At 49.9% G+C, this 26,208-nt stretch overlaps 1 protein-coding gene and 2 long non-coding RNA genes across 5 annotated transcripts in view; 2 read left to right on the top strand and 1 right to left on the bottom strand.

The window, feature by feature from the left end:
* FLI1 (Fli-1 proto-oncogene, ETS transcription factor) overlaps positions 1-8,721 on the bottom strand; it is a 120,887-nt gene extending 112,166 nt beyond the window's left edge. The window contains exon 1 of one of the 2 annotated variants that reach the window (XM_047877286.1): positions 8,522-8,721. In XM_047877286.1, the coding sequence (XP_047733242.1) occupies positions 8,522-8,580 (59 nt within the window). In that variant the 5' untranslated portion in view covers positions 8,581-8,721. The remainder of the gene's footprint in view (positions 1-8,521) is intronic. The other variant, XM_047877285.1, reaches the window with a different exon arrangement.
* Positions 6,899-11,171, top strand: LOC125176220 (uncharacterized). Of its 2 annotated transcripts, XR_007156172.1 has the most exons (3): positions 6,899-7,570; positions 10,006-10,160; positions 10,709-11,171. It is a non-coding gene; the product is annotated as an uncharacterized LOC125176220 (long non-coding RNA). The 2 variants fall into 2 exon arrangements; XR_007156171.1 differs by lacking the exon at positions 6,899-7,570 and having other exon boundaries at positions 9,066-10,160.
* A 5,852-nt stretch (positions 11,172-17,023) lies between these two features.
* Positions 17,024-22,922, top strand: LOC125176222 (uncharacterized). The gene is made up of 3 exons (XR_007156174.1): positions 17,024-17,049; positions 19,772-19,946; positions 22,426-22,922. It is a non-coding gene; the product is annotated as an uncharacterized LOC125176222 (long non-coding RNA).
* Positions 22,923-26,208: the final 3,286 nt, after the last annotated feature.

Genomic DNA, 26,208 nt, shown 5'->3' with positions numbered 1-26,208 from the left:
AATCTTGTATACTAGGACATTTGCCTTTTTTTTATATCTGATGAATATTCTTCAGTTTCTCATTTATCTTTGCCCTTGATTTATGGTATTTTTCTCTGTGTTAAAGAACTACAGCTGAGAGAGGGAGAAGAAGGCGTAGTCTCCCTGGCCGAGGCCCTGGGTTTTCCAAAAAGGTCCGTACAACAGACTAGTATCACCAAGAGCAAAGAGACAATGGAAATTATAAGCTGGATGTTACCACTGGGAAAATGTGCCTAAATTTCTTTATAGTGAAAAGCCACAAATAAGATTCCCCCAATGAATATTGCTGATCTTGGAATCTCTAATAGTCAGAGCTTAGAATCTGGAAGCAGACAAAGCTCTATCCTCTAGAAGTCTGGAAGGAATACTGTAAGCAGTGTGTTCTTGTTCTTTTACATGGAGCTCTGTTGAGCACTGTGCCCACCTATATTATTCACTTTTGGGTTGAATGAATAAATGAAGGACTATGAATTAAGTGATAAATGCCGAAAGGTGAAATGACTCTTCAGGCATAAGAACTGAGATCTAAATATATGCGTTTATATAGATTGTAACAGCATTAACATAAAGACAACTCACAAGCTGAGTAATTTTATAATAATAACTATTTGCATTTCTGCCACATGAACAACAGTGCAAACTCATTCATTCTCAGATCTCTTCACACCTAAAATCAATGAATACCCATATAGGCAGACCCAACAACTCTGCTACTGGAATGTTAGATTCCAGTAGACATGTGAAACCCACACGTGTCTAGAAATGCAAGGTTAGAGCTCCCATGGCACCTGTAATTCTGGCCTCTTGCATGTGTGCACTGAGATGTGACACATGGTCTTTCATTACCTTGGACACATAGCACTGTCTGAGTAAATAGGCTCTGCTGTTGGGAAAACATTTCAGTTTTCCAGTCTCCATTCTCTAGGAGGTAACTTGAAAACTTTATACACTCTGGGGTTTTGATCATGAACTGCATGGCAGGTACATTGTTCCCCAAAGGTGGGAACTATCTTAAATATGTCAGCATTTTTGGTTCATTTTTGTAGGCATAAACAAATCGGAAGGTGTTGTAAAGTGGAAATGAATGACGTGAAAATGTATCTGAACATTTAATCTCTGATCCTGCTTGGAATGATGGCGCTAACCGAGTTTCTGGTTTGCTTGGGTGAAATTTCAGTATTCCTAAATGAGGTAGATAGGCATAACCAAATTCTGAAAGTATGTCAGACCTGTCTGAATTTCCATCGAAATTTGATTTGAGTCTCAGGGAAACAACCTTTCCTTTTGTCTCTTCACAATTACTATCTGCTGACTCATTCTCAAAAGGAACTACAGTTGTACCCCAGGATAGATGGCCCAGTCGAAAAGACGGCTTGTGGTGAAATCTCTAGAACACTGAGAAAGAAGACACACTGACATGAGTGAAGAGGAAAATCACGTTTTTATGAGATCTGGTGAAATAGAGTTTCTTTTCCCTTCCCTGACGCCATGTTTGATCAACAGCTATCTTAAAAGATGGCTGATAGCATGGTTTGAGTCTATCGCTGGCTTTATAACCCTGTTAGTCACTTTTTGCGGCCTCTGACAAGTGATGGAGCCACCTCTTTCTCCATTTCCCAAGGAGTAGGATGAGGACAGGAAGGGTTCCATTCCTAAGAGATTTGTACTTGGTCATCCCTCTCTTCAAAATTTTGTGACTCCTCCTTTCTACACCTAAATTCTTTGTTACGACATTGAAGGTCCTCCGTAATCCAATTCCATCCAATCTTTTCACTTCTACCTTTGCCTTCATTTGCACCCGGCCCACCCACCCACCCCATCACCAAAGTATTCTGACTTCTAAGAAAGCCCCTGAACCATTTCTTCTTGTGCAAGTCCTACCGATCCTTCAAAGGTCCAGGATCCACCTATGCCAAGAGGCAAGGTGTATATAGGAAAAGCAGGTATTCCGGAATCAGAAACCCTGGGCTTGAAACCCAACTCTGTCATCTATTAGCCGTCACCTTAAATAACTTACCTAACTTCCCTGAACTTTAATTTCTCCCATACAAAATGGAGACATGGTGGTATTATCTCCCAAAGGGCTAGCAGAAGGATTAAAGGCAAGTGTTTATGCAAAAAGTGTTTGTGCTTTGTAAATAGAAGGGACCGTACACATGACTATTGGTGTTGGGTCTTTCTGTGCCTGTCCAGTGGAAATGGCTCTTTCCTTCCTTGAGGCTACCATAACACTTACTGCATTTCTCTGTGTACACTCACATCTCATCCTCCTGCTCAGTCTCCAGCCCAGCAGCCTTTTTGCCACTAGCATTATATCTTGACAACACTCAGTTACCCTGCATTATAGTCATGCAAAAGGCCTTGCTGATTTGCATGCTTACTGACTTGCATGAATATGACTGGCATCAGTTTATGACGCCAGCAAGGCAAAGGTTACAGAGTCTCATAAAACCAGCCAGCTTCACACAGAAAAGGTTATTCCATAGATTGTCTAATTCTGTCAAACTTCCAAGATATTGGCTCCAAGGGTGACAATATGGGGATAGAAAAATCCCACCCATTGCTTCTGGGAAACATCTCCAAGTACATGGGCTACTGATGTTGGGTCTATGAGGTCAGTGGAAGAATCAGAGTGACGTCACTTAGTAATGCCCCCCCCACCGATGAACTGATACATGAATGGAGTGAGCACTATAGATATAAATCATTAAAGCAACAGAAAATGAAGCAGAGTATAGCAAGGAAAAGACACCTGCAAAGATCTGAGGTTACTAGAAAAACTGTTATTCTGGTTGATGATTTTATGAGATTGTGTGTGTGCGCGCGAGCGTGTGTGTGTGCGTGTGTGTGTGTGCGTGTGTACACAGTAGCCAATGTCCTTTGGCCTTCTCAATTTGTCACAAAACAACAAGCCAAAGATAGAAAGACTGTTTTAACTACAGGCTAAAAAAAGAAAGTCATGTTATTCAAAACAAAACAAAAACAGGATTCTAGACCTACATAATGTAGTTAATTGTCTAAAATGAATGAAAATAGTAGATTTTCAATTGGTCTGTACTCTGAAAACCTGTCTACCAAGCTATAGATAGAAAAAGACTTCTTTCAGAGAAGACGAGGATGGCCTGAGTATTGACTTACAATTTGAGGATACGTTTTTGAAGTTTGAGGTAGGATAAAGGCCTCAGTCCATTAGAAATCCTGCCCGGCGATTCATCATCATACAAGTTTTCCCAACATTTTTGCCCCCCCCACCAGGCAACTCAGTACTAGCATTAGACGACTGTTATACATTTCTAGAAGATAGACTTGGTTTAAATTAACTGCTTTTTAAAAACCAATGCCAAGTTAACTGGTTGACCCCAAACAGAAGCAGACATCGAAATCTGGAATCTTATTTAATGTGGTTGTTTTCCAAGACCTACCTACTACACAGTCTGAAAGATGAGCCAGTAAGGCATATTGTAATGCATCTGAATATATTTTACTTAAATAGTCAAATATTCAATTATGCAAAGAATTGAAATAGGAATTCAGCCCACCTGCCTCCAGTCTATAAAGGGGCCCACTGGCTATTTAAGCAAAATGCTGTACTTTTTGTTGTCTCCTGGTAATGGAGACCTTGTTTGTCTATAGGAAAAGAAGGATTTCTTTTGAAAAACAGCAGTTTAAAAATCCAGTTTAAAAATTTGGGACTTTTTAAAAAAATACGGACATAATTCAAAATGGTAATGATACATTCTTCATTAAATAACAGAAATGTCTTTAGTTCGAAGTGCTAGATACTTCATGATTTTTTTTTTATTTTTTTATTTAAAAAAATTTTTTTTAATGTTTATTTATTTTTGAGACAGAGAGAGACAAAGCATGAACGGGGGAGGGTCAGAGAGAGGGAGACACAGAATCTGAAACAGGCTCCAGGCTCTGAGCTGTCAGCACAGAGCCCGACGCAGGGCTCGAACTCACGGACCGTGAGATCGTGACCTGAGCCGAAGTCGGCCACTCAACCGACTGAGCCACCCAGGCGCCCCATGATTTTTCTTTTAAAGACTTCTCTCTCTGTGTTTCTCTGTCTACTTCTCTCACATACCCACTGCCTTCGGGATTCTATAATTCATGATAATGTAATGAAAGCAAATGAAATCTTCGTGGTGCCGTGGAAAGAACACTAGCTGGAGGGTTAGGCTCCCTGAATTCTCATCTTGACTCTGTCAGGAGTTAGCTGTGTGATCTTAGATAATTCATTAAATAACTCTGGGCCTCAGTTTCCCCACCCATAGAATGCGAACATGGAGCTCAGTAATCTGTAAAGTTCTAAAGTTGCAAACCTGTAAACTTGAATTTGAATGGCAGCAGAAGTGGAAGGAAGATTTTTGTAGGAATTATTCACAAGCAAAACAGGGGTCACCATTTGGTAATTACCTGAGGCAAACAATTTGATGTGGTCATGGGGACAGATAAACTGACAAAGTCTATCTGGCCTGGAGTCCTCATCAATCCAGGCGATAGGAAGGTTAAAAGATGGGGGGTGGGGGGGGGGGAGAGGGAGGCAGTTCACTCTTCAAAGTAAAGGCAAGATCCCTTTCTGAGGGCAGAAGTAAAGTCTTTGTTCCCAAGTGTTCCTCACTCTGCTGGTTCCTCCTCCATTACCATCCTGAAGTTTCCCAACTGGATAAGCACTGTCCTGTCAGCGATGACCCATCCTCCTGGCCCCATCTGCCACATTGGTCTCTGTGCTGTTTTTCAGAGCCCAGCGCTGACCTCAACCTATCTTTCCCATTTTGCTCTCCCAGCATTAGGGGTTGTATGGTGCTGCATTTTCCTGAGGTAAAGGATGAAAACTGAAAGTTTCTCTGCTCGATTGTGGCTTTATCGAAGCATCCTCTCCGACCATCCTGGCTGATATGACCACATCACTTTCTATCCCCTAACCTGCTTCATTGTTCTTCAGAAGGGGTATCACTCCTGGACATAGAATTATTTATTTATGCGTCTGCCACGTCTGTAGAGTATTCATGCCAGCAGGGTTTTGATACCTGTTTTATCCTCAACACAGAAAGCAGAGCCCTGGAGCATAAAAGATGCGTGATTAATATTATAGTAATATTAATATTATGTTGAACTAATAAAATATGTCTTACGGTAAATCCAGACCTCTGATCTAATGCTCTGACCAATCGATCCCCACAAGCCCTATCCCCAAGGAGAAATTCAACTCATGTGCATTCAGCTAAGGTACTAAGCTTTGTTTAATCCTTACTCTGATTTCTGGCAAGGGAGCACCTTGTCCCCATTTTGTAGATGAGGAAACTGACATTCAAGGAACCGAGATGCCTCGCTGTAGGGCCCACAGCAACCGAGTAACAATTGAGAATGGACTCAAGTTTTTTGACTTGGAGTCTGCTGTGCATTTCTCTGTCTCATTCACCAGGTCTGCATCCTCGCGGGTCATTTCCCCATCTTTAATTGGGACCATGGGCATTGAATCAAGCTTTCCTGGATGGAAGAATGAGATTCAATTGAAGACTGCAAAAAACCAAGAGGCGGGTTTTGAAACCAGGTCATCTCTTGAGCAGCAACCCGTATCACGTGATTTTCAACACTGATAATATCACTGTGGGAGCAGGGGTGGGGTAGGTGTTGTTTAATATCGCCGCTTAACTTGTGTGTGGCAGAAGAAGAGCGGAATGGCTCCTGAAAATTTTAGTATTCCTAACGTGATGCTCAGAGCCTTCCCAGGAGACATTCTTGGAGAGGAGAAGGGAACATGACACAGAAGGACTTGTAACAAGGGCAGCGAGATTAAGATTTTGAAAACACTGAGTTGTGCAAATTATGCACAGAATAAAAAACCTCTGCAAAGAAATCCAGACTGGCATCCTGGAGCAAATACCTCCTTAGTGCTGAGACCCAGAGGTATTTTAAAAGATAGACATGCCTTATAGTTGAGGAAGAAATATGCAGGTGCATAAAAATCACATTCCGGAATTACTCGAAGATGATTTGTCAAGGTCACTCAAAGTGGGAACCCACATTCTAGGTTTCTGTCTACAGACCTCAATCTGTATAAAACTAGATTTCGTGAACATGCAGGTACATGTCCTTATGGGAGCATATAATGTGATATATTAGGAAGAGAGGATTCGAAAGTTACTACTGTAGAGCTAGTTTAGTCCCACTGTTTCATTTGTACAAAGATTTTGAAGTTCACATGGGTCTAATGGACCGTGCACTCTCACACGGAGACCAGATATCCACGGGCCTCCCCTTGTCCACTGTCCCCTGCTAAGACAGTGCTGGAATCATCTCCGGAACAGGGTCTGGGGTACATCAAGGTCCAAAGGTCACACAGGAACAGGAAACTGGCTTTCACACACTTTCAATACCAAAGTATACACCAGCAAGTCAATTCTGCAGACTTTGGGCGACCAAAGATAACTCTGAAAGTCACTGCTCTGTGGGTGCGTCTGTATAGCCGGGTCACCTGGACAGGAGACAAGGGTGCTCCTGAGGAGGGTTTGGAGGGGCTCCCAGGCTCCCACCACCCACATGAAAAAGAAGACCTTCATTTCCATCCTTGGCATGAAGCACCAGGGTCCTTAAGCCTGTTCTCACTGCCTGCCACACCAGTCCCTGTGTGTATACCTAAAGAGGTTAGCACATCTCGGGTACACAGACCACAGCTTCCTCCATTTGCTCAGGGCCTTAGAGGTCCGAGTATCATGGAGATATTGCTTCACTTCTCCTTAGGGTGTCCACATCAAGACCCTGGAGCCATCTTACCAACCTTCCGGATCAGAGGGAGTGCTTCTGGGTAAGGGGTAAGTGTCCTGACGAGGGGGGCGGGTTTCTAGAGCAGAGCATCCTTTTACCAAACCTGGGACACACAGACACTTGCAAGCACACGCCCCGCAGGCAGAGAAGCAGGCGCAAATGACCAGTGGCCACCTCCACCCTCACTATAGAGACACTCCTCACCCCCACGCACTTTAAATTGGAAGAATCCAGAATCACAGAGGCTCCCCTTAACCCAGTACAACCAGTTATCGCCTCTCCAGATTTTCAAGTTCCTTCTGTTGGTGCCTTTTACCTAAGTCAGCATGTTTCAAACTTTCAGAAAAGAAAAGGAAAAAAAAAAAAAAAAACCTTAGAAAATAAAAACCACTACTCCACCCAAATGATAAAAATCTCTTCAATTCTCCAAGCACAACATCTTAGTCTCCTCTTAACTCAGCACTGAGCGAGAAGTTGATTCCTTTGGGTTATGGGGAATGGCGGGCTCTGCCAGTCCCCACCTCACCAGCCTAATAGTTTTTCCAGACTAACTCCTGCTTGGTGTTGCGGGACAGCCTGGAAGCCGACTCCTGGTCCCATTCATTGCTCTCGGTCCTCTAAGGTCAGTCACTTGAGGGGGTGTCCCTCCTCCCTGCTCCCGGCCCCACTTCCCGCTTCCAGAAGGAGCAGGCAATCAACACTCCTGAAGTCTGACTCGAAACCCAGACCCTCGGCCACCCCTCTGGGCTGCATTTTGCAACTCAGACCCAGGCGCGAGGTGTGTGGGGTGACGCGAGGGAGGGGGGGTGTGGATTTGGCAGGGCGGTCGCCGGGGCCGTGGGCTCAGCGCCGGCCACCGAAGGAGAAGGGGCTGTGCAGGGCGCGGGACCCTCTTTGGGAAACCGTGGAGCGCGCCCTGCCCCCGGAGTCGGCGCACGCCGGGGCGCGGAGAGCCGGGGCCGAGGGCTGGGGCTGGGGGGGGCGGCGCGGAGCGGGGCCGCAGAGAGACCCCCCTGCCGGCTGAGCGCCGAGGCCCGCCCGTCAGTCCCGGGGAACCGGCAGCTCCCGAGCGCCGAGAGCCGGCAACGCAAATACCAAGAGGAAGGGAAACCAGCCCGCGCTGACATGTAAACAGGGGATTCCATCTGGAGGAGCCCGCTCAGACAGACCCCCAGACACACTCACTTGCACCCCGATCCGCCTGCAACCCATCCACTTGCCCGCCCCAGGGCCCTCCAGGCGGGGACCCGAGCTGGTGGCGGCTGCATCTCCCGCCCCCGTCGCCTTCGGCCTCGGGTAAGAAGAAGCCGGCCGCCGGGCCAGTGCCCGGCGCCGGGGCCAAGGCGCCCAGCTTGCCCGGGGGTGGGGGGAGTGATGGACCCGGGGGTCCCCGGCCCTTGCCTTGGATCTGCTCCCGGGGTCCCCAGGTTTCACGCGGACCTCCTCCCGCAGCCCGACCCGCAGCACGTACGAGCGGGCCGGACGCGGCTTCGGGACAAGGGGTGCGGGGGGCGGGGGGGAGATCGCTGTCGGTCGAGAACCCGGAGGGTCGCGCCCGCGAGTGAGACTCGCCACCGGAGCGCGGGAGGAGACGGCGCGAGGCCGGGGCACGGAAGGAAGGGAGAGTGGCCACGTCTTCCGGGACCCCGGCGCCCAGCGCCAAGCCTGCCCGCTGCCTCGCCGCCCCGGCCGGCCCCGCAGCTCCCGCGCCCACTGCCCAGTCGCTTACCTTAATAGTCCCGTCCATTTGGCCAAGTCTGCAGCCGAGCCCCCCAATATTCCACACATTGACCCGGTTACAGCCTGACCTCGCAGCCCCTTCGGATTAGCCCGGCGCGGCCTCCCTGGCGCCCTGGGCCCTCCCTGCGTGCCCCCCACGAGCGCCCTGCCCTCGCTCCCCTGTGCACGTTTGTTGTTGTAGCGGAGCGAAAAAGAGACAGTTAACCGGATGAAACTTTTTTTTCAGCTAATTTTGGGAAGTGACTTCACTTTGCGAATCGGGGAGGAAGTCCTATCTCTCTCTCTCTCTCTCTCTCTCTCTCTCTCTCTCTCTGTCTCGCGCTCTCCTCTCTCTTCTCTCCCCTCTGCTCTCTCCCTCGTCTTCCCTCCCCCCACACCCCCTCTTCCTCCCCTCTGCTGGTCCTGCTTTTCGCATCACACGCACTATATAAATATACCCGGAGATGCCCAGATACATTCGTGCGCAGCGCACACAGGATACTTGCTCCTGGGAGATAAGAGAGAGCTGGGAACAATGCCGGGGTCCACGCCCGGCGCCCGCGCCCTGATTCCCGCAGTCTGCACCCCCACCCCCAACACCTTCCCCCAAAGTCCAAAACCAAACGCCTTTGGCCTCCTTCCTTTTCCCGGGGCCGTTGGCCGAAGGTGGCCCTCTTGACTCATTCCCTTTCCGTTTCTTCCCACAGATAGGTTCATTAATGCTTTTTCCAGGCGGAGTAAACTTATGGGGGGGGGGGTTCAGTTTACTCGGGCTGGGGATAACCTGGAGCCTACTGCCCGGGAAGATCCGGACTCAGACCGAAGGAAACCAACCATTAAAAAAATGCATCCAATGGGAATTTTTCCACTCGGGCCCTCGGCTGCCGAGTCGCGGCAGACTCCGGGAGCTATTTCACCGGCCGACGCGGACTCGGGGCAGTTTCGGAAGGACCCCACCATCGGGGGCGAGGACTAGGCTCCCAGTGCATTGTTAGCAGAAGAGCGCCCTCCGGGCGGCGCGCCTCGGCCCTTTGCTCCTGGAGAGCTCCCGGCGCCCGCCCAGGGCCGGGACCGGCAGCACCATAGGCCACCTCTCCGCGCCTTCTAGGGTCCAATCCCTCGCACTTCACCTGGACCAGATGGCCCAAGTCCCAGCGTTCGGCCAGAGCCGCCTATGCAATGCTACTCCAAGCCCCAAGAAACCTACGCTACCGCGGGACGTTCCCTCCACACTGGTCAACAGGTCTGCAGAGCGCAGCACTCAAGATCGCGGCACCGTCATCCCCACCCAGCCGTGAGGCCAGCCGGCTTTTGGCCCGCCTTGTCGGCCCCCGCCACCCGGAGACCTCCCCCGTCTTTCTGCAGGGTCGCCGCCGAACCCTCCAGTTGGGGCAGCCTCAGGAGTCCGGGGCGCAGCGAGGAGACATCCCCCCCACCCCACTCCTCCCCCAGGCACTCTCGGCCTGACTCCCTTCTCCCCAACCTCCCAAACAGGTTACCTTGTCCACGCTCTCCAGACCACGCTTTGGACTTTTTCACTTTTATTTAAGAGTCCACCCGGGGAAGGAGGAAAAAAAAAATCCAGAGGAGATCCGAGTCAATTGGAAAGAAAAAAAAAATTCAAAAGGGTGTCCACAGCGGCGAAAAAGGTGACTTATTAATTCTTTATTTCTTCTGGAGCAATTGAGCCAGAAAGCTAGCTCGCCTCCCTCCCTCCCTCCCCCCACCCCCTCTCGAAATTAGTCTCATCAATTCAGCTCCAATTTTGGGTTCGAATACAGACGCGGGTCTGAACGTGACCAGACCTGGAGTGGCGGGTGCAGCCTGCCAGCAATTGAGACTCGGTGTGCGTATGGGGGAGTGGGGTGGGGGTGGGGTGGGGGTGGGATGGGGGCCGGGCCGACCCCCCCCACCTCCTGTCTGCTTCTCAATCCAGGGGTCTGCTCCGGGGCTCCCCTGGGACCGCCACATCTGGTTACCGCTAGCGGGGTCAGTCCCCCCCCCCCTTTGCCTGGGGCCACCAGTTCTGGAGTTCAATTAAAAGAAATCAGGCTTAACCCTTTCCTCCCCTAGGCCGGCGGCCTGCCCTCTCACTCTTCCCTTCAGCTTTTCCACATGCTTTCCAGAGAGGAAAGAGGTTAAAGGGAAAGGAAGAATGAATTACATCCTTTCAAACCCCAAATTGTTTCCTTTTCAGCCCAGACTCTGCCGACCTTCAAACGACAACAGGGCTTTCAGGAGGGTGCGGGGAGACCGCTTCCCAACCGAACCTGGCCAGAAACCCGGCACCCCCAGCCACATCGGCCCTCTTTCGGGCAGAAGGGATTCCAACTCCACCACCCGGAGGCCCCCTTCCGGGTCCTGGGCAAACACTGAGGTTGCTAATGGCCACCCCACCGGAGCCGCTGCTCCCCCTTCCTGACGCACTCCTCCAAGTGCTTGAGAAGGCTCCTCTATGGCAAAAATGTTGTGTAGGTCTCTCTTCCCAACTTCTATTGTGCCTGGCAAAGATCCCGTTACCCTCACTGCACTGATCAGTACAGTCACCCCAGTAAGCCTAGCACCCCCAATTCCTTGCAGCAGCAGCTGTCTCTCCCATTGGGAGTTGCTCAATACGCAACTAGATTAAACTGAGGACTTGCCCTCCTGTTTTCACCGTGGAGCTCAATAGCACTTTCTGTTTCTCCCTGAAAACCAAAGCTATGGCAATTTCGTAATTTTGAAGATGGGGGGGGGGAGAGGGAGAGCGGAGGCTGGCGTTGGCATAACGGTCACTCCTTTGTGACTTACTGACTGGCACCCCTGCCATGCCTTTTGCTCTTTCTGAGCCCCCCCAGGAGGAGCTCCTGCCCATTCACAAGGTCCTCCACCCAGAAAGGAGAATCCCCCTCCCCCCCCCCCCCAACTGGGAACAACAGCTCTCTGAGGCATTCCAGACTCCCTCCACCCCACACTGACATGCTGGTGGGCAAGTGTGCCCCACTTATGTAACTCTGGGTTTGCCGCTCAGCTCCTGCTGCTGCTTCTATTTTCAATCCCGAAGGGGGGAAAAGCCCTAACCAAACACAACAGTAAACAAGTCTGCCCTGTTTCATGTGGTTACCACCAGACATCTGGAAAGATGGTTTGATCCTGGCAGCTCACATTGTTTTCACGAGCAGCCGAAGAGAATATTTCGAATGTTTGCATTGAGACAAATTGATAGAGAGCCTGTGGTGAAGCCAGCTACAAATGAAATGTCTTTGAGTTGGGGAGGGGAAACCCCTCCCCTTCACCCCTCTCTCCCTCCCCTTCTGTCCTCTCTCCCGCCCCTTCTCTCTCCCCTTCCTCCCTTCCTCTCTCCTCTCTCCCCCTTCTCCTGGCATAGCCAGGGACTGGTTACCCCAGCCCACACACTTGCACACACCCTCTTTCCTGGCTCACCAGAGACTGTCCTGCCGGCCTTTCCCAGACTGGGCAGGGCTGGTGACCCGCGGCGGCCGGTGCCTGCTACCAGCCGTGCCCATTCCACCAGCCCAGACCCACGTTCAAGTCAGGGAGCCCTCACACACAGCCAAGGAAGCGGGCCAGCATTTAAAACAAAAGCTACCAGGTCTGGGGGTGGGGGGGGGACCAACAAAAGAACTCACCACACATGTCTAAGCCTAGGGTCACAGACAGAAAGCACGAACACGGAGGCGAGTATTTAGGAAATATTTGGGTTTTGAGCTTTTTCGCTGGAACTTCGGGGCTATGACTTGCCTCGCACCATCCGCACTTGACAGTATTTTCAAGCATGCGGAAGTCCTGCTTCCCGCGGGAGGGGAGCGGCTGGGCGAAACGTGTCTTGGCTCTCTCAATGTCAGCCCTTTTGACCGGGTCAAGCCTTTCCAGACGCGACTTCCTGGGCTTCTTTGGTCCCAAGCCCAGGTTGGGGGTGGGAGGACGCGACAGTCGGAGCCGGGTCCCCAGGGTGCCTCCGGACCCGGGTCACTTGAAACCCCGAAAGATGCCAGGCCTGGCACAGCCTGTCGGGCGGATCCTTTCCCCTGCGTCCTCCCTCCTCCCCCGCCCCTCGGGTCCAGCGCGGCCTCGTCGGGTATTCGAGCTGGCAAAGGGGGGGGGGGAGAGAAGGGGGGAGGGGGGGAGAAGCGGGGGCGCGGGGGAGGGACGGGCGAGCGAGCGCCAAAACTCCAGACTGCACAACTGCAGCTTCAAGTGTCTGGCCCCTCGCTCGAGGCCATAATTAATTTGAGATTTATTTTTATTGGAGAACTCGAGTCTCGTCTGACCTTAGCCAAACAAGGCAGCTCGAGCCGCCCCTGGATGCGCTTGAATGCCGGGGAATATTTCTGCAGGAAGGCTCTGCAGGCGCGCCTGCTTTGAATTTGTTCCTCAGACTTCATCTACTCACAGATTGAAGGAAGATTTAGAGCCTCTGCTCGCCCTGCCCGCTCCCCACGCTCGTTCTTGCCTTAGCGCCAAGCGGGTTCAAAACGCTACGTGGGAGGCCGCGGCGGCGGGAGGGCCGGGGGGCCGGCTGGCCCGGCTGGGGGAGGGTCTCTGCGCCCAGAGCCCGAGGCGCTCGGGGCCGGGTCCCCAGACCACGCGGCGTCGACGAGGAAATCCCAAGGGAGTCCGAGGCCGACCAGAGAGTGCAGGCTGACAAGAGGTGGAGACCAGCCAGGTGCCGGGACTCTCACCCAGCGGCGGCGCCTAGACTGGGGCTTGGGGTGGGGGCGGGGGGTGGGGGGGGGGAAGGGAGAATTTCATCCCCTCCAATCTCTGTCCTTCCTGCCTCCCGGCCGCCCCACGCGGCATTTATTCTAAGTACAGACCTGTGTCCTTGCAGCCCCTCTGCAGGACCTGTTGGCCAGATGCTGCCCCTGGGCCGTGTGGTGGTGAACATTCTGGGGCTCTAAGCCTCCTTTGGTCTGGTGCGTGGTGTGCATGCTGGTGTCTCCTCCAGCGTGCAGCAGGGGCTGAACCAGCAGGGTAGGTGGTGAGGGAGTGAGTGTAAGGAGTAGGGCAGATTCGCTAAGGGGGGAAGTGGAGGACCCTGACCGTCTCGTGGGGCGGGCGAGGGACCTTCCGAGTTGTGCCCCTCGCACCGGGATCGACTGCGATTTGCATAGCACGGGACCAGGATTCCTCTTGGGTCTCCTGAGTGCTCCACCCCGTAGCTGCAAGTTGGGACGTCCAGGTTGAAAGCCTCGCTGGGGGGCCAGGCTCCTAGGTTTGAATTCTGGCTCCGCACTTACCAGCTCTGTAGGTTTGAGCAAGCTCCTTAACCTCTTTGTGCCTCAGTGCCTTCATCTGTACAGTGGTGTTATAATAGGACCTACCCCTGGCGGTCAGCACAGTTCTGTCCTTAGCTCCACCCCTTACAAGCTGCATTCCGTTAACCTCTCAATACCTCAGTTTCTCATCTGCAAAATGGATTACCTCCTCGGGTTGGTATTAATATTAAAGGAGTTAGTATAAATGCAATGCTTAGGACAGGACCTGGCAAATGTAAGGGGTACCTTAATGGTACCACCATTATTCACTTACTGCATGTTATGGCCTTAAAGAGTCACTCGTGTTCCTTCGCTCCCTGTCCCTTGCTCTTTCCAGCCTCATCCCCACTCTAAAGGCTGTCCTGCGCATAACCCCCTGAGCACTCTGGGGGTTCTCAGAGCCCAGATCGCTGCCGGGTGGACGGGGTGCCCTTGACTGCTGCGCCCGGCTTGGCTTCAGGCCCTGGGCCTGGGCGCCTGGGCTCTCGGTGTTTGTCAACAACCTCGGAGCCGCGTGCCTGACGCGCAATGGCAGGGGCTTGGCAGCCTGGGACTGTTTGTGCCCCTCTGGCAAATGGTCGATGTAGGGAGCCGGCGGAACAGACCCAAGATTGTCCCTGCCACGCAGACCTTTCGCCGCCGTCAATGCACCCCTTTGTGCAACAATACAAACTTTGTGGCTGCTGAAAAATCCATTTTCCCCCCTTGAAAAGAGCTCCTGCGGCGAGCGGCTCCTTTGGCTGCCCACAGCTCCTGGACTGCATCCTCTCTCCCTGCTCCCCACTCCAGACCGCTCCGCTTTCCTGAGCCGGTTTGCTTTCTCTCTGACTCCGGGCCCGGGTCAGTCTCCTGGGCTCCCACTTGCCCCTCTAGGCTTTGTCATCCCTGAGGTTTTGGATCCCCGGGTGTGTGCAGACCGGGGTGGAGGGGTGGCTGGGGGCGGGGGTGGGGGGGGGAGTGCACTTGCTGTCTTTGGGGCCGGGCTGGAAGTGAGAACTCCCTAAGCTTCTAGAACTGGGCGTGGCGGGGGTGGGAGGGGTCACAGCCTGCCTAACCTCTCCGGAAAACTGGACTTAACGAACCCCGGCGCGCTTTAAAGCCTCCCGGTGTACGCCCTGCCACTTCCTGGGGGCCATCGGTCCAGCCATCTATTCATTGATTGTCGATACATGGAGTCACTTATTTTTCACTCATTCATCACAGATTAAACACCTCTTCTCCGCCGAGGCTCCGGGACCCGGCCTCCTTCAAGTGACTATAAAACTCCTTTAGACCTTGGGAAGGGGTGGGAGTCGGGAGACGAGTACCTCGTGTCAACAAATTTCCCTTTAGAGAAATGGGAGGAGGGCTGGACGCTAAAGTGGCACTCCCTTAGGGTCGCACCCCATCGAGCTGGCCACGGGCCGGCAGACTGACCCACACTGCCGTGGCATTCCCGGATGCCGGAGGGAGCTCAGCGTGGGCACGCAGGTGGGGGTGGGGACCTCAGGGGCGGAGTTTCAGGGAGAAGGGGGCGGGGCCGGGACCCGAGGGGTAGGTTTTCAGAACCGCGGTGGGCCCTTCCTCCTCCGACCTGGGACTCCGACTCGGGCTGGCCCCGGCTCGGGGCTGCTACCCGGAAGGAAGGAGGTCGTGCCTGGGTCCCAACCCCGGGCACCCTCAGCCCCGCCCTGCTGGCGCATTTTCATTTAAACGTGCAACCCAGATGTCCTGGCCTCGGTTTGTTTACATTCTTGGGAACTGTTGTGAGTGGGGAAAAAAAGTTCTATATTCTGTCAAATGTAGCAGTCTGCTCTTTGGAGGGCGGGTGGGGCCAAGAGAGGTGGGCTTCAGGACAGACGGGGTGTCGAGCCGGTGGGAGAAGCGCGTCGCGTTCACACAGCCGCGTACACACGCCCAGAGGCTCATGTACACGCTCCCCAGTACACGCAGACCATGACTTTGAAACCTGTTGTGCGCCAGCGGCAGCGGCGCGGGCGCAGGACCCACTGGGACCCGATGCTGGCTCGCAGGTCCGCCGACTGGTGTCTCGGCTTTCCCTGCCCAACCTCATCGCGCTCACCCACTTCCAGTCTCCAGATCAGTGCCTACCGAGAGCGTTCCTCCCCAGCCAAGGATTCCTGAGGGTCTGTGCCACCCTAGGGTGGTCGGGAGCGCCCCAGGCTCCAGATCCACCCGCTGAACCCTCCACCCCTTTTCCCGGGGAAAGCGGGGAGCGACCACAGGCCCGGTGGCAGAGGGGCTGGGGGTCATTACCTGTTTAAAGACGCTGTCATGTCTTACCTTGACGTAAGACGATGTGTCGGGGACTGTCTGAAACATCCTCCGTTGGTGAGGAAGGGTCAGGAAGGCCCAAGAACCAACCTGGGTGGGAGAAACCTCAGTCACCGGAGAGTACAACATGGGTGAGACGGTGGGGGGTGAGGGGGGAGGTGGTTGGGGAAGGAGGCTGGATGGCTCTGATCGCCCAGGCCAGAAAGGGAGGATCCCCGTGGTCAGGTACTGGGAGCCAGTTCTGCGTCTCTGCCTCCCGACTTCAGGCTAAGGGATGGCGAAGGTTGAGAGCCGGCTCAAGACGACCTGTGGCTTTTCCTTGCAGTCCTGTAACCCTCTATCCACAGATGAGACCACCCATCCCCACTCTGACCCCGGGCCTGGGTAGTTCCACACCTAGGGACACAGGGGCCCCTCTGAGCCAGAAGAGAGAACCCTGCCCTGGTAGGAGTAGGTCTCCCCACGAATGCAGCCCAAAGCCCCAGGGAGCAGATATTTACAGAACTGCCAAGCTTGGGCCCTCAGGGCACAGATCTTCAGCCTGCCTCCCCAACCACCTCAAGACTCCACCAGTGGCCAGCTGCACTCCCCCCCCCTTCCCTGCTAGTGGACCGCTTGGGGAGGACGACTGGCTGAAGGTCCTAGAGATCTAGGGAGGCCCTTTCCCCAGCCCCGGCTCCTTAAAAGAGTTTTGAGGGCAGAGACCAAGATAGTGAATGACGCAGCCGCATTTCTAGTGGCGGGGGAGATGGTGTGTGAAGTCTGAATATTTGGGCTAGCGGGTGCAAAAACCACCCTAGATGCCAGGTGCCTCTGGGTGAGTCTCTCCCTGCCTTGCCAAGTCTGGCCCTCTTGCCTTCCTTCTCTTAAACCATCTTTAACGTGGCAGCCTGCAGCTTCTCCGGCAGCCAATGTGTTTCTGATAAAGCACTTTTCTCCCCACTAACAGATTCCAGCTTTTGGCTCCTGAAGCCACAACACACAGGCACACGAGTTCAGGGACCAGGTATGTTCCTTTGGGCCCTTAAATACCTCTTCCCTGCCTCTGTCCTCTCCCCAGGAGTGTCCCCGATTTTCTTTGCAACTTGGAGTGAAATTTGCAAGGAAAGTGGGGGGGGGGAAGGAGAGAAAAGAAAGCCCCCCCTCCAGAGAATGAGAGAAAGAGTCCCAGAAAGCCTCCCATATCCCTTCTGCAGCTGGAGCAGGGAGAGGCGCCACCACCCTAAGTCCCCTCAGAGATCCCCCCTACATGAACACTCACCTTAGACACCCTCGTCTGTTTGGCCAGCGGCAGCCGAACTCCTGAAACTCCAGGATGTCTGAGCTCTGAGTGCTAATTCTCTGCTACCAGAGCCCCCGGGATCCTTGGTGGTGCCGAATTAAACCTGCAGGCTGCCCGGAGTCAAGCTGCACCTTTCTTTCCAGTGTATCCAGACCGCCAGCCTGGGTCCCAGCAGGAGTTGGGGGGCCTGCAGGAACCGCTGAGCTCCTCTGTCTGTGCGCCCTGCCGCTTTCCTCTCTGCCGCCTCTCTCTGGCTCTCTTCGTCCCACTCCCCCTTCCTCTCTCTTTTCCCGTCTTTTAATTTGATTTCCGTTTTCTTATCAATATTTCAACTGCTGTCTGATGAATTGTTCTAATAGACAGCCACCCGTGTGCCCCTAGCTGCTTTTCCAGAAACCTCCGGGTGTTGCTAGGAAATGTCAAGGAACACTAGAAACCACACACATATCGCAAACGTAAAGCCAAGAGGAGACGTCGGGACCCAGGCCTCCTTTCATTTGATTATTTACTTTTTAAATGATCGCTATGCAAATAATTATTCCTAGGACTTACATAGTATGAATGAGGTCCTCTTTGATTTTTCAAGCCCTGAAGTTTGGCTTACTTAAAGGTTACCTTTCCCTTTATGTGGGCATCCCCTGAATACATCTTTTTCTGATCCACATTTTCCAGGCAGCATCTATAAGAGCAAGGTGATTTGTAAATGTCAGGGAAACAACCCTATTATGGACTTTTAATTTCAAAACCACAACATTTAACAACACCCTCACTAAGGAGGCATTTCTGGGTCCTCGAATTTGTGTTGTGTTTTTCTTTTCTTTCTTTCTTTCTTTCTTTCTTTCTTTCTTTCTTTCTTTTTTTTTTTTTTTAAATTTTGGAATGTTGCTCATTGCTTCACTCTAAGACGTGGCCTTGAATGGGGCTCCGATTGCCGAGTCTGTGCTCACATTCACTCTTTTAGTTGCCCAATCCAGGGCCATTCTCCGCAAAACAGCTCGGCCTCGGCCTCGAGAGGAGTTGCCAGTGTTGCTCCCTCCCTGGCGGGTGGTTTTCACACCCTGGAGCTGCTTCTGAGGCTCCAGTAACCAGGAGCTTCAGCACCAGCTCCCCTCCCCCCCCAGAACGCTTGGCAAAGACCAGAGCAGATGAACTTGGGAGGGAGAAGCGAGGGGGGGGGGGGCGGTGACAGGTAAAGGTAGAGAGTGTGTCAGTTTGTAAGAGCAAAACCACAGCTTTGTGTACCTCCCAGAATTAGCCTCAGTTGCTCAAGCTTTGTTCTTTCTCGGGTGCCTAGACCCCTGACTGTTTTGGTTCTGGACACTGAGAGAATTAATTCAGTACCTGTTCCCTTTTCTCTGCCTCCCCACTCCCTACCCCTCAACTGGCTCTGGAAATTTCTGACCAAGAGCAATTGCTAGGATTCCATTTCTGGAGAAAGCACACTTATCACCCAGATCTCCCCACGTGGGGGGTATGAAGACTGGCGGCAGGGTTATTCATTATTTCCTTCTCAACAATATCCCGATTTTTCTCTCCGTCCCTCCCCCAAAGCTCAACATATTGAAACATTTTGCTGCTTACTAGGAGCAGCCAGGAGAGCTATGAGGTGAAAGGCCAGCCTGGGACCGTGACTGGGGCTGCCTGGGCTGGGGGCTGATGGCCAGGCTGCCCCCTCCCAGCACATTCCTGACCATTGCTTAGGAAAACAAGACAGGCTTGCGGAGGGGAGGAGACTGAAGTACAAGAACCAGTGCCCCCAGAATTTTGTTCCTGGGATTCTTGGAGAGATCCTCTTGCCTCCCAAAGGGAGCAAACACTATTCCAAGCAACCACAAATAAAACAGAAGGTGCTCCTGCATCCTGTACCGATGTCGTGCATTTTAAACAGAGGTTCTTTTCAGGGAAGTTGGAAATTTGAAAATGAGGGCTTCAGCTATATTAGAGGAGGTGAGCACTAAACAAATTGTCTAATTAATACCTCACCATCCAGATTAAGTTTTTCCAGCCTTGGTCTTTTGTCATTTTCTTTTCACCTCCCTAGTCTCCTTTCTTTTCTTGGAGGGGACTTGTAAGAGATCACTTGAGTACTTTCTCCAGATTTCACAGTTGTTATCACAGATTTTAAATTCTTCCTTCTTTATGTGTCACAGGTGCTATCACGTCCTTATTTGTAGACCAATCTATCTGAGGTTTGCCTCTCTTCACTCGATTGTAAGCTTCCTGAAGGCAAGCATTGAGTTTGTTTTGTTCATTGCAGGATACCAGTGTCCACACTGAAATGGACAGGCAGAGAAGTGGGGCAATTTCTTAACCACATGTCTTCTTTCTGAACAATAAGGAGAGAGGGGAAAAGGAAACATACAAAACAAAACCATCCTGTTGTTATTAAGGGCAAACTGACAGGGACAGTTCCCCTGAGTATACTAATTCATTTTCTGCTTTGCAGGGTTGCATGAAATCAGTGCTCATGTGTTGGCTTCCTTTTTACATACCTGGTTTAACCAGGAATCCTGAGATCATCCCTCTGCCCAAGTACCATGGGTATGGTCAGCTGATGGGGGTGTCCTCCCCTAGTTTGGTACCCAACTCTTCAGGTTGTGTGTGTGGACACACACACTCAGGTATGTGTCCTATTTCTTCCTCTTCCTATAATTTTAAGAGCCAGAATGGGCATTCACTCCAAGGATCATGCATATAATAAAATCTTGGTGGTCCTGGGAAAAACAGATGAGCTGATCTGGATTCCCTTCCAACTGGGGTTTCAGAGCTGGACATAGACCTGGAAGCCTGCCGTGTTTGTGTACGTGAGGGGGTAGGGTGGGTTAAGGATGCTGAATGGGAGAAGTGCCTGCAGCCCCAACCACCCGTCTGGGAATAGGGAGGTGGGGTACGATTAGAACCTTGGCTATCTCATCCTCTGGGAAGATACAGCCAACTCCCTTTGTCACCTGGAGCCTTCAATTTGCCAGAAGAAAATTGCTGAAATTGGTAACAGCTGCGATAAGGAGGAGCCTAAGAGAGGAGAGAATGAAGGAAAAGGGGCAGGAAGACTCATTAAAGCCAGCTTATCCCTCTAACTGCTTCCAAAGGGAAAGGGTTGTGGGGGGTGGTTTGCTCCATAGTTATTGCTGCCTCACCAGCTCATACCAGGCTGCTTCCTTGGGTCATAGATTTGTAATCCAGAGCCTGGTCATTAGCAAGTGACCCTGGTACAGAGTTTAGGAGGGTGGGAGATTGGAATCCAAGAAACGCTCCCAGCAGGGGAAGGGGGGGGGCACTTTATCTGGGTGGTGCCACCATGGGTTCTATGCCAATTAGTACTCAGCTTCCTTATTTGGCTAATGAGAGAGCTACCATTAGATCATCATGAAATGCCTTCCGATTAGAGTATGCTATAATTCTGTGAGAGTGTTTAACCTGGGAAAGGATATGAATCAAAGGCAAATTAATGGTCTAGGGTTAGACAGAAACTTTGGGTTCCAGTTTTAACTCTGCTCCTGATGAGTAGTGTTATGAACTGAATGTGTCCCCCCTGAAATGTATACTCAAAAGCCCTTACCACCAGTAATTCAGACTGTGAATGCATTTGGAGATAGAGCCTCTAAAGAGGTAAATAAGGTACAATGGATGGACCCTAACCTGATAGGACTGGGGTCCTTATAAAGAGATTGGTATGCAGAAATGTGGAACACAGAAGAAAGAATGTGTGTGGGCACAGTGAGAAGGCCACCAACAGCAAACCAAGGAGAGAAACTTCAGGAGAAAACACACCTGCTGGCACCTTGATCTTGGACTTCCAATCTCCAGAACAGTGAGGAAATAGATTTCTGTTGTTTAAGGCACTAATACTTTGGTATTTTATTATGGCAGCCCTATAGAACTAGGTATTTTGCCATGATTTGGTTTCTCCAAGCAAGTAAAAGAATTGACAGGGTTGACACACTTTACTCAACTCTTCTGGAACCCATTGTGATGATAAATATCTATTTATTGCATATCCACAATGTTTCTGGCCATGTGTAGCCTTGTGTGTAAAGCAATATTCTGGTCTTTGTGGTTCTTTCCACCTCCATTCCCCACCCCCCAAAATGGCTTAAACCTCATTGAGTTTCAATGTCCTCTATATTTTCTATTCCTTTCGCTCTTAATGACAGGAAGGAAGGAAGTTGCTTCCTGCTCCTCTAGCAAGCAATTTCAGATTTTAAAGGGTAGCCAACGAGATGTCACGCTCCTTATCTCTCATTATTTGTGTCCTCTTATAGCCCTTGCCAGGCTGCAAACCTAGACTGAGCTCCTGGAAATTACAAGGAGAAAGAAGTGGGAAATCTGCTCAGGGAGATAAGTCCAGGAAATGGAGGCAGTGAGTAGAACAGGGTCCCCTAAGAAGAGCTGGCCGACGGGGGCACTTTGGATTTTGGGATGTGTGTGAGCTGGTCAGGCCTTTGATTCCTATCATATACCAACACACACATGCACACACACACGCTGCCATTCACACGTACTCTCAGTGTAAAAGGCGATCTTGGAATGGGGGAACGTGGGGTGCAAAATAAAGAGCATTCAGAGCAAGGACGGAGAACCAATGGATTGAGAGATCAGTGACCCGAATGGGTGCAAGAGGAAGGACTTCTCCCAGGCTGACAGATTCATCCCTCACCTCTAGCTGCAGATTAGACATATATAAAGCTTCCCAGGACTGCAGATGAAGAGATGAGGTCACTAGAGAATGGATGAGACCAAGCATTAAAGCAAAGAGGAGCCCTAAGACCAAAGACTTTTATATACATTATATTCTTTCCCTCTGGTCCCTTAGCAAGTTTCTCTCCTCCTTAAGTTATCTCTTCATGAATGTCAATTAGTTAATTTGATTTTATTAGCTAACCCTGAGCCCTGCTCTAGCTTAAATTTTTATAATTCTAAAGAGCCTATTCCTAGTCTCATCTATGGTTATACGTATTTTGTAGGTTATTGGGAGACATTCTTTCTCCTGTTCCTGTTGAAAAAACTGTGGTATTCATCCTTCATAATAACTCTAGTAAGGTTTCCGTGTGGCTTCAGTGTCTTCTGATTGAATGGAATAATTCATTCATTCATTTGCAGGGGAAGGGTCATGAGAAGGACCTGAGTGATATCACTGAGAAGGCAAAGGTTTGCAAGGACCGTATTATCTTTGCTCTGTCGACTTGGACTTAACCCTATAAAAAGAGGAAAGAGAACAGAATTAATGAAAGCATCAAGTTCAGGGTCATGTGTAGAAGGAGTCACCACCACAGTTTAAGGAGAATGAATCGGTGACTTTAAAGGCTTCCAGGCATAATTGGATGGAGTGGGACAGTCAGTGTGTCCGCTGTAACTCTGAAGTGGACGATGATTGTCTTAGCTGAAAACGAAACGAACCCTTTGGGACGCTGTTGAGAAAAATGCCAAAGAAGAAAAAGTGTGCCCACTCTGGCCACCGAAGACACTAGAGCAATGCCGTCTGAAATACAGATGCCATTTTCATTCTTCCCTTCTTGCCTTCAGAACCCCAATTTACAGAAGAAAAAAGAAAAAAAAAACCTTAGACAAAAGTCGAGCAGGGCCAATACTAGTTACTTTTGGCACAAAGGTCTTGCGGTATGTTTTTTAATGGAGGGGGTGGGAGTGGGGTGAGGTGTGGGAGGTATTTGAGTGAGGAGAGAGATCAATAATATCTCTGATACTAACGTCTAAGGATAATCGTTTGAGAATTGAGATGCTTTTGACCAAGAACTTCCAACCTCTAGATGGAAAAGACGCTGTGTAAATACTTGTCTGATCAAATACTGGTCTGATGTGTCATTATTGTTTTTTTCAGTGACCCTCAACTTTGATAGATGGGGACAGTGGGGTCCTGGAGAGAGCATGGTCACTTAGCGTTACTTCGATGCACGTCACAGCCGAACACAAAACAATGTCCCCCACTTAACACAATAAACACTGGGGACTCACTGCCTTGTGAGTTCCTCTGAGGGAACCTGCTTTCCCTAGATAAGAGATCAAAAGTAGAGGGTATATTTTCATTTTCTGGGTGTCTGTCTTTAAATCCGGCTTAGTGAAGCAAGGTGTCTCCTAGATTTTTGGTCGAGGGCAAGGGGACACAGGTTTTTTCCAAATCTTATTTTCTCTTTTTAAAAGGTCAGATTTGTGAGTGACACAGGGGTGAACTGAGCAACTGTGAAATTCTCATTGCTTCAGAGTGACTGGGTATTGTGGAAATGGAAAGAATAGGAAATTATATTTCACACTCTATGAAGCCTTCTTGCTGCTTCTTCTGGTGATGGTTTTGGTTCCATCTTATAAAAATGGACTAGAATGGGAGGGGCAGGATAAAGCAGATCTTGAAGAAATAGGTAAGTGTGGAATGCCCCACTCCAATCTTCCCTACTGCCTTCTCCACGTTCTGACTCAAAGGTGGGTTGGCCTGTGTGGCTACCAGAGCACATGCGACTTCAAATTGAGCTCGTTCTGCGTGTCCTTTATTAACTCAGCTAGCCACTCAGCTAGCTAGCTGTTTTGTCCTTTTGAGATCCCTATATCCTTTTTATTCTGCTAAACGCTTTATATAAGCGCACTGGCAGTAAAAAATTAGAGCCAGGGAAGAGGGTTCCCGCTGAAAATTTTATGGATCAGCTGAGACAAGAGTCAAATGGCTACCAGGATTTCAGCTACTAGCTAGGGAAACCAGTTATTCCAATTTTTTTTTAACTGAACCCCTAGATGATTCTCTTCAAGTTCACTCACGGTAGAACTTTAGCAAGTTTTCTGAAATGGTTTCCCTGTAAGGGGTGACAAGGGGGGATGGTCAAATTTTTCAGCTGGGGAGGCTTTTCGATTTGGAACCAAACTGAATTTTGGCTTGCGTCTCTAGAAAAGAAACTGGTCATGGCTGTGGGGCCCAGAACCCCGAGAGATGATAAGCATTTGCAATCTTGAGCCCTTATCTCCTCCTGTATCTGGCCTTCTTGCATTTATAAAGTAAATCGGGAAATCTCACTACAACAGGCTTTCCTGTGAGGAGGCTGGCATTTCCTGCCTGCCCCACTGGGGACAGGAATGGAGGGAACACACTGCTGATGTTCAGGTTTTCCCATTTCAGCCCTGCAGCTGCTGCGGGGGTTGGGGGGCGGGGGGAAGAGGGCACCCACCCAGAGATCAGCAATGGTGTGAATTCGAGCTAAGGAGGTCATTGTTTTCCTGATACACTTTTCATACAGCCTTCTTACACATAAAATAAGAAAAGAAACACCCATTGTTACTTATTTGAACACACACACATGCCCAGGTACATATTCTGCATATGTGTGTTGCATGGATACCCAGCTGTCTTGCTTTGATGAGATTGATATATATTGTCATATACTTCTGACAAACTGCCATTAAATTGGTTATCTTAAAATATAACCATTTGCATTTTGTTGCACCAGGGAAATATTCATGTAAATTCCATGGTTTGACAACTTAAGGGGCACCTGGGTGGCTCAGTCCGTTAAATGCTCGACCTCAGCTCGGGTCACGATCTGGCAGTCCGTGAGTTCAAGCCCCGTGTTGGGCTCTGTGCTGACAGCTCAGAGCCTGGAGCCTGCTTCAGATTCTGTGTCTCCCTCTCTCTCTACCCTTCCCTCACTCATGCTCTGTCTCTCTCTCTCTCTGTCTCTCATAAATGAATACATGTTAGAAAAAAATTTTTTAAGTTTGTAAACAAAAAATGCTTTTGTAAAGAGAAGTACCTCTCCTCATTTCTTGCACTTATCTTTAGGGTAAATTTTATTCCGTTTCTGATATATGTGCTATTGAAAAGATCACTTGTATTAATAAAAAATTTCACCTATTGCTTCTATCAAAGATGTGAATGTATGTAGAAAATCTGATCTTGTTCTATTATAGTATTTATATCACAAATTTTACATAGCACTTACAGTCATGTGTGATTGGACAAACCCTAGAGAAATTCACACTCAATTTCTGAGATGAAGAAACAGAATCTGAAATAGAAATTACTTCTTTTTTCATGCAACATTTAAGTGTTATTTTATTAAGCAACATGATTATTGTTAGCACCATCTTTTACATGGTGAAATTGAATCATACATTAGAAACCTGAATCTCTTAGAACCATTAATATATTATTTAAGTAATGTGTTTTAGACATTATCTATAATTATGTAAGTAATTTGTCAAACTTTGCAGGGGGAGTCACAGGGCCTGGCTAGAACTCAAGTCTTTTCACTTCTTTTTTTTTTTAAGTTTATTTTTTATTTATTTTGAGAGAGAGAGAGAGAGAGAGAGAGAGAGAGAGAGAGAGACAATACCAAGCAGGCTCCATGTTGTCAGCACAGAGCTGGGTGTGGGGCTTGAGCTCATGAACTGGAACATCATGACCTGAGCTGAAATCAAGAGTCTGATGCTTTAACCAACTGAGCCACTCAATTGCCCCAACTGAGGTCTTTTCACTTGTACTCTTCTATTGCCTTGTTGAATTTCTATGAACATGGTACATGAAATTGACAAACTTTCCATCTCCTTTAAGTGGTGGTGGGGTTGCTCACCATCAATGACAATTCACTGATTTCAGAACTCCCTTCTCTCTTCTTCCATGGTTAGAACACCTAGTGTTGCTTTCTGTTTCCTTTCCCTTTATCCCAGGAGGAAGGGTTGCAAAGATAAGAAAGATAGCTCATATATACTCTTCACCTACTTTTTCTCATGTTCCCGTATTACATAACCATGGTGCCATTCATTATCAAAGCTTAGCATTTGTTCAATACTATTAAATAAACTTCAAACTATTCAGATTTCATCAGTTTTCCTGCAGTGTTCTTATTCTGTTCGTGGGTCCAGTCCAGGACCCCATGTTGTATTTTA

This window comes from Prionailurus viverrinus, chromosome D1 (genome assembly GCF_022837055.1).
Source record: "Prionailurus viverrinus isolate Anna chromosome D1, UM_Priviv_1.0, whole genome shotgun sequence".
In the NCBI taxonomy this organism is placed as follows: Eukaryota; Metazoa; Chordata; class Mammalia; order Carnivora; family Felidae; genus Prionailurus; species Prionailurus viverrinus.
Note: the sequence above shows the minus strand (reverse complement) of the source record. Positions and strands in the feature narration are given on the sequence as shown.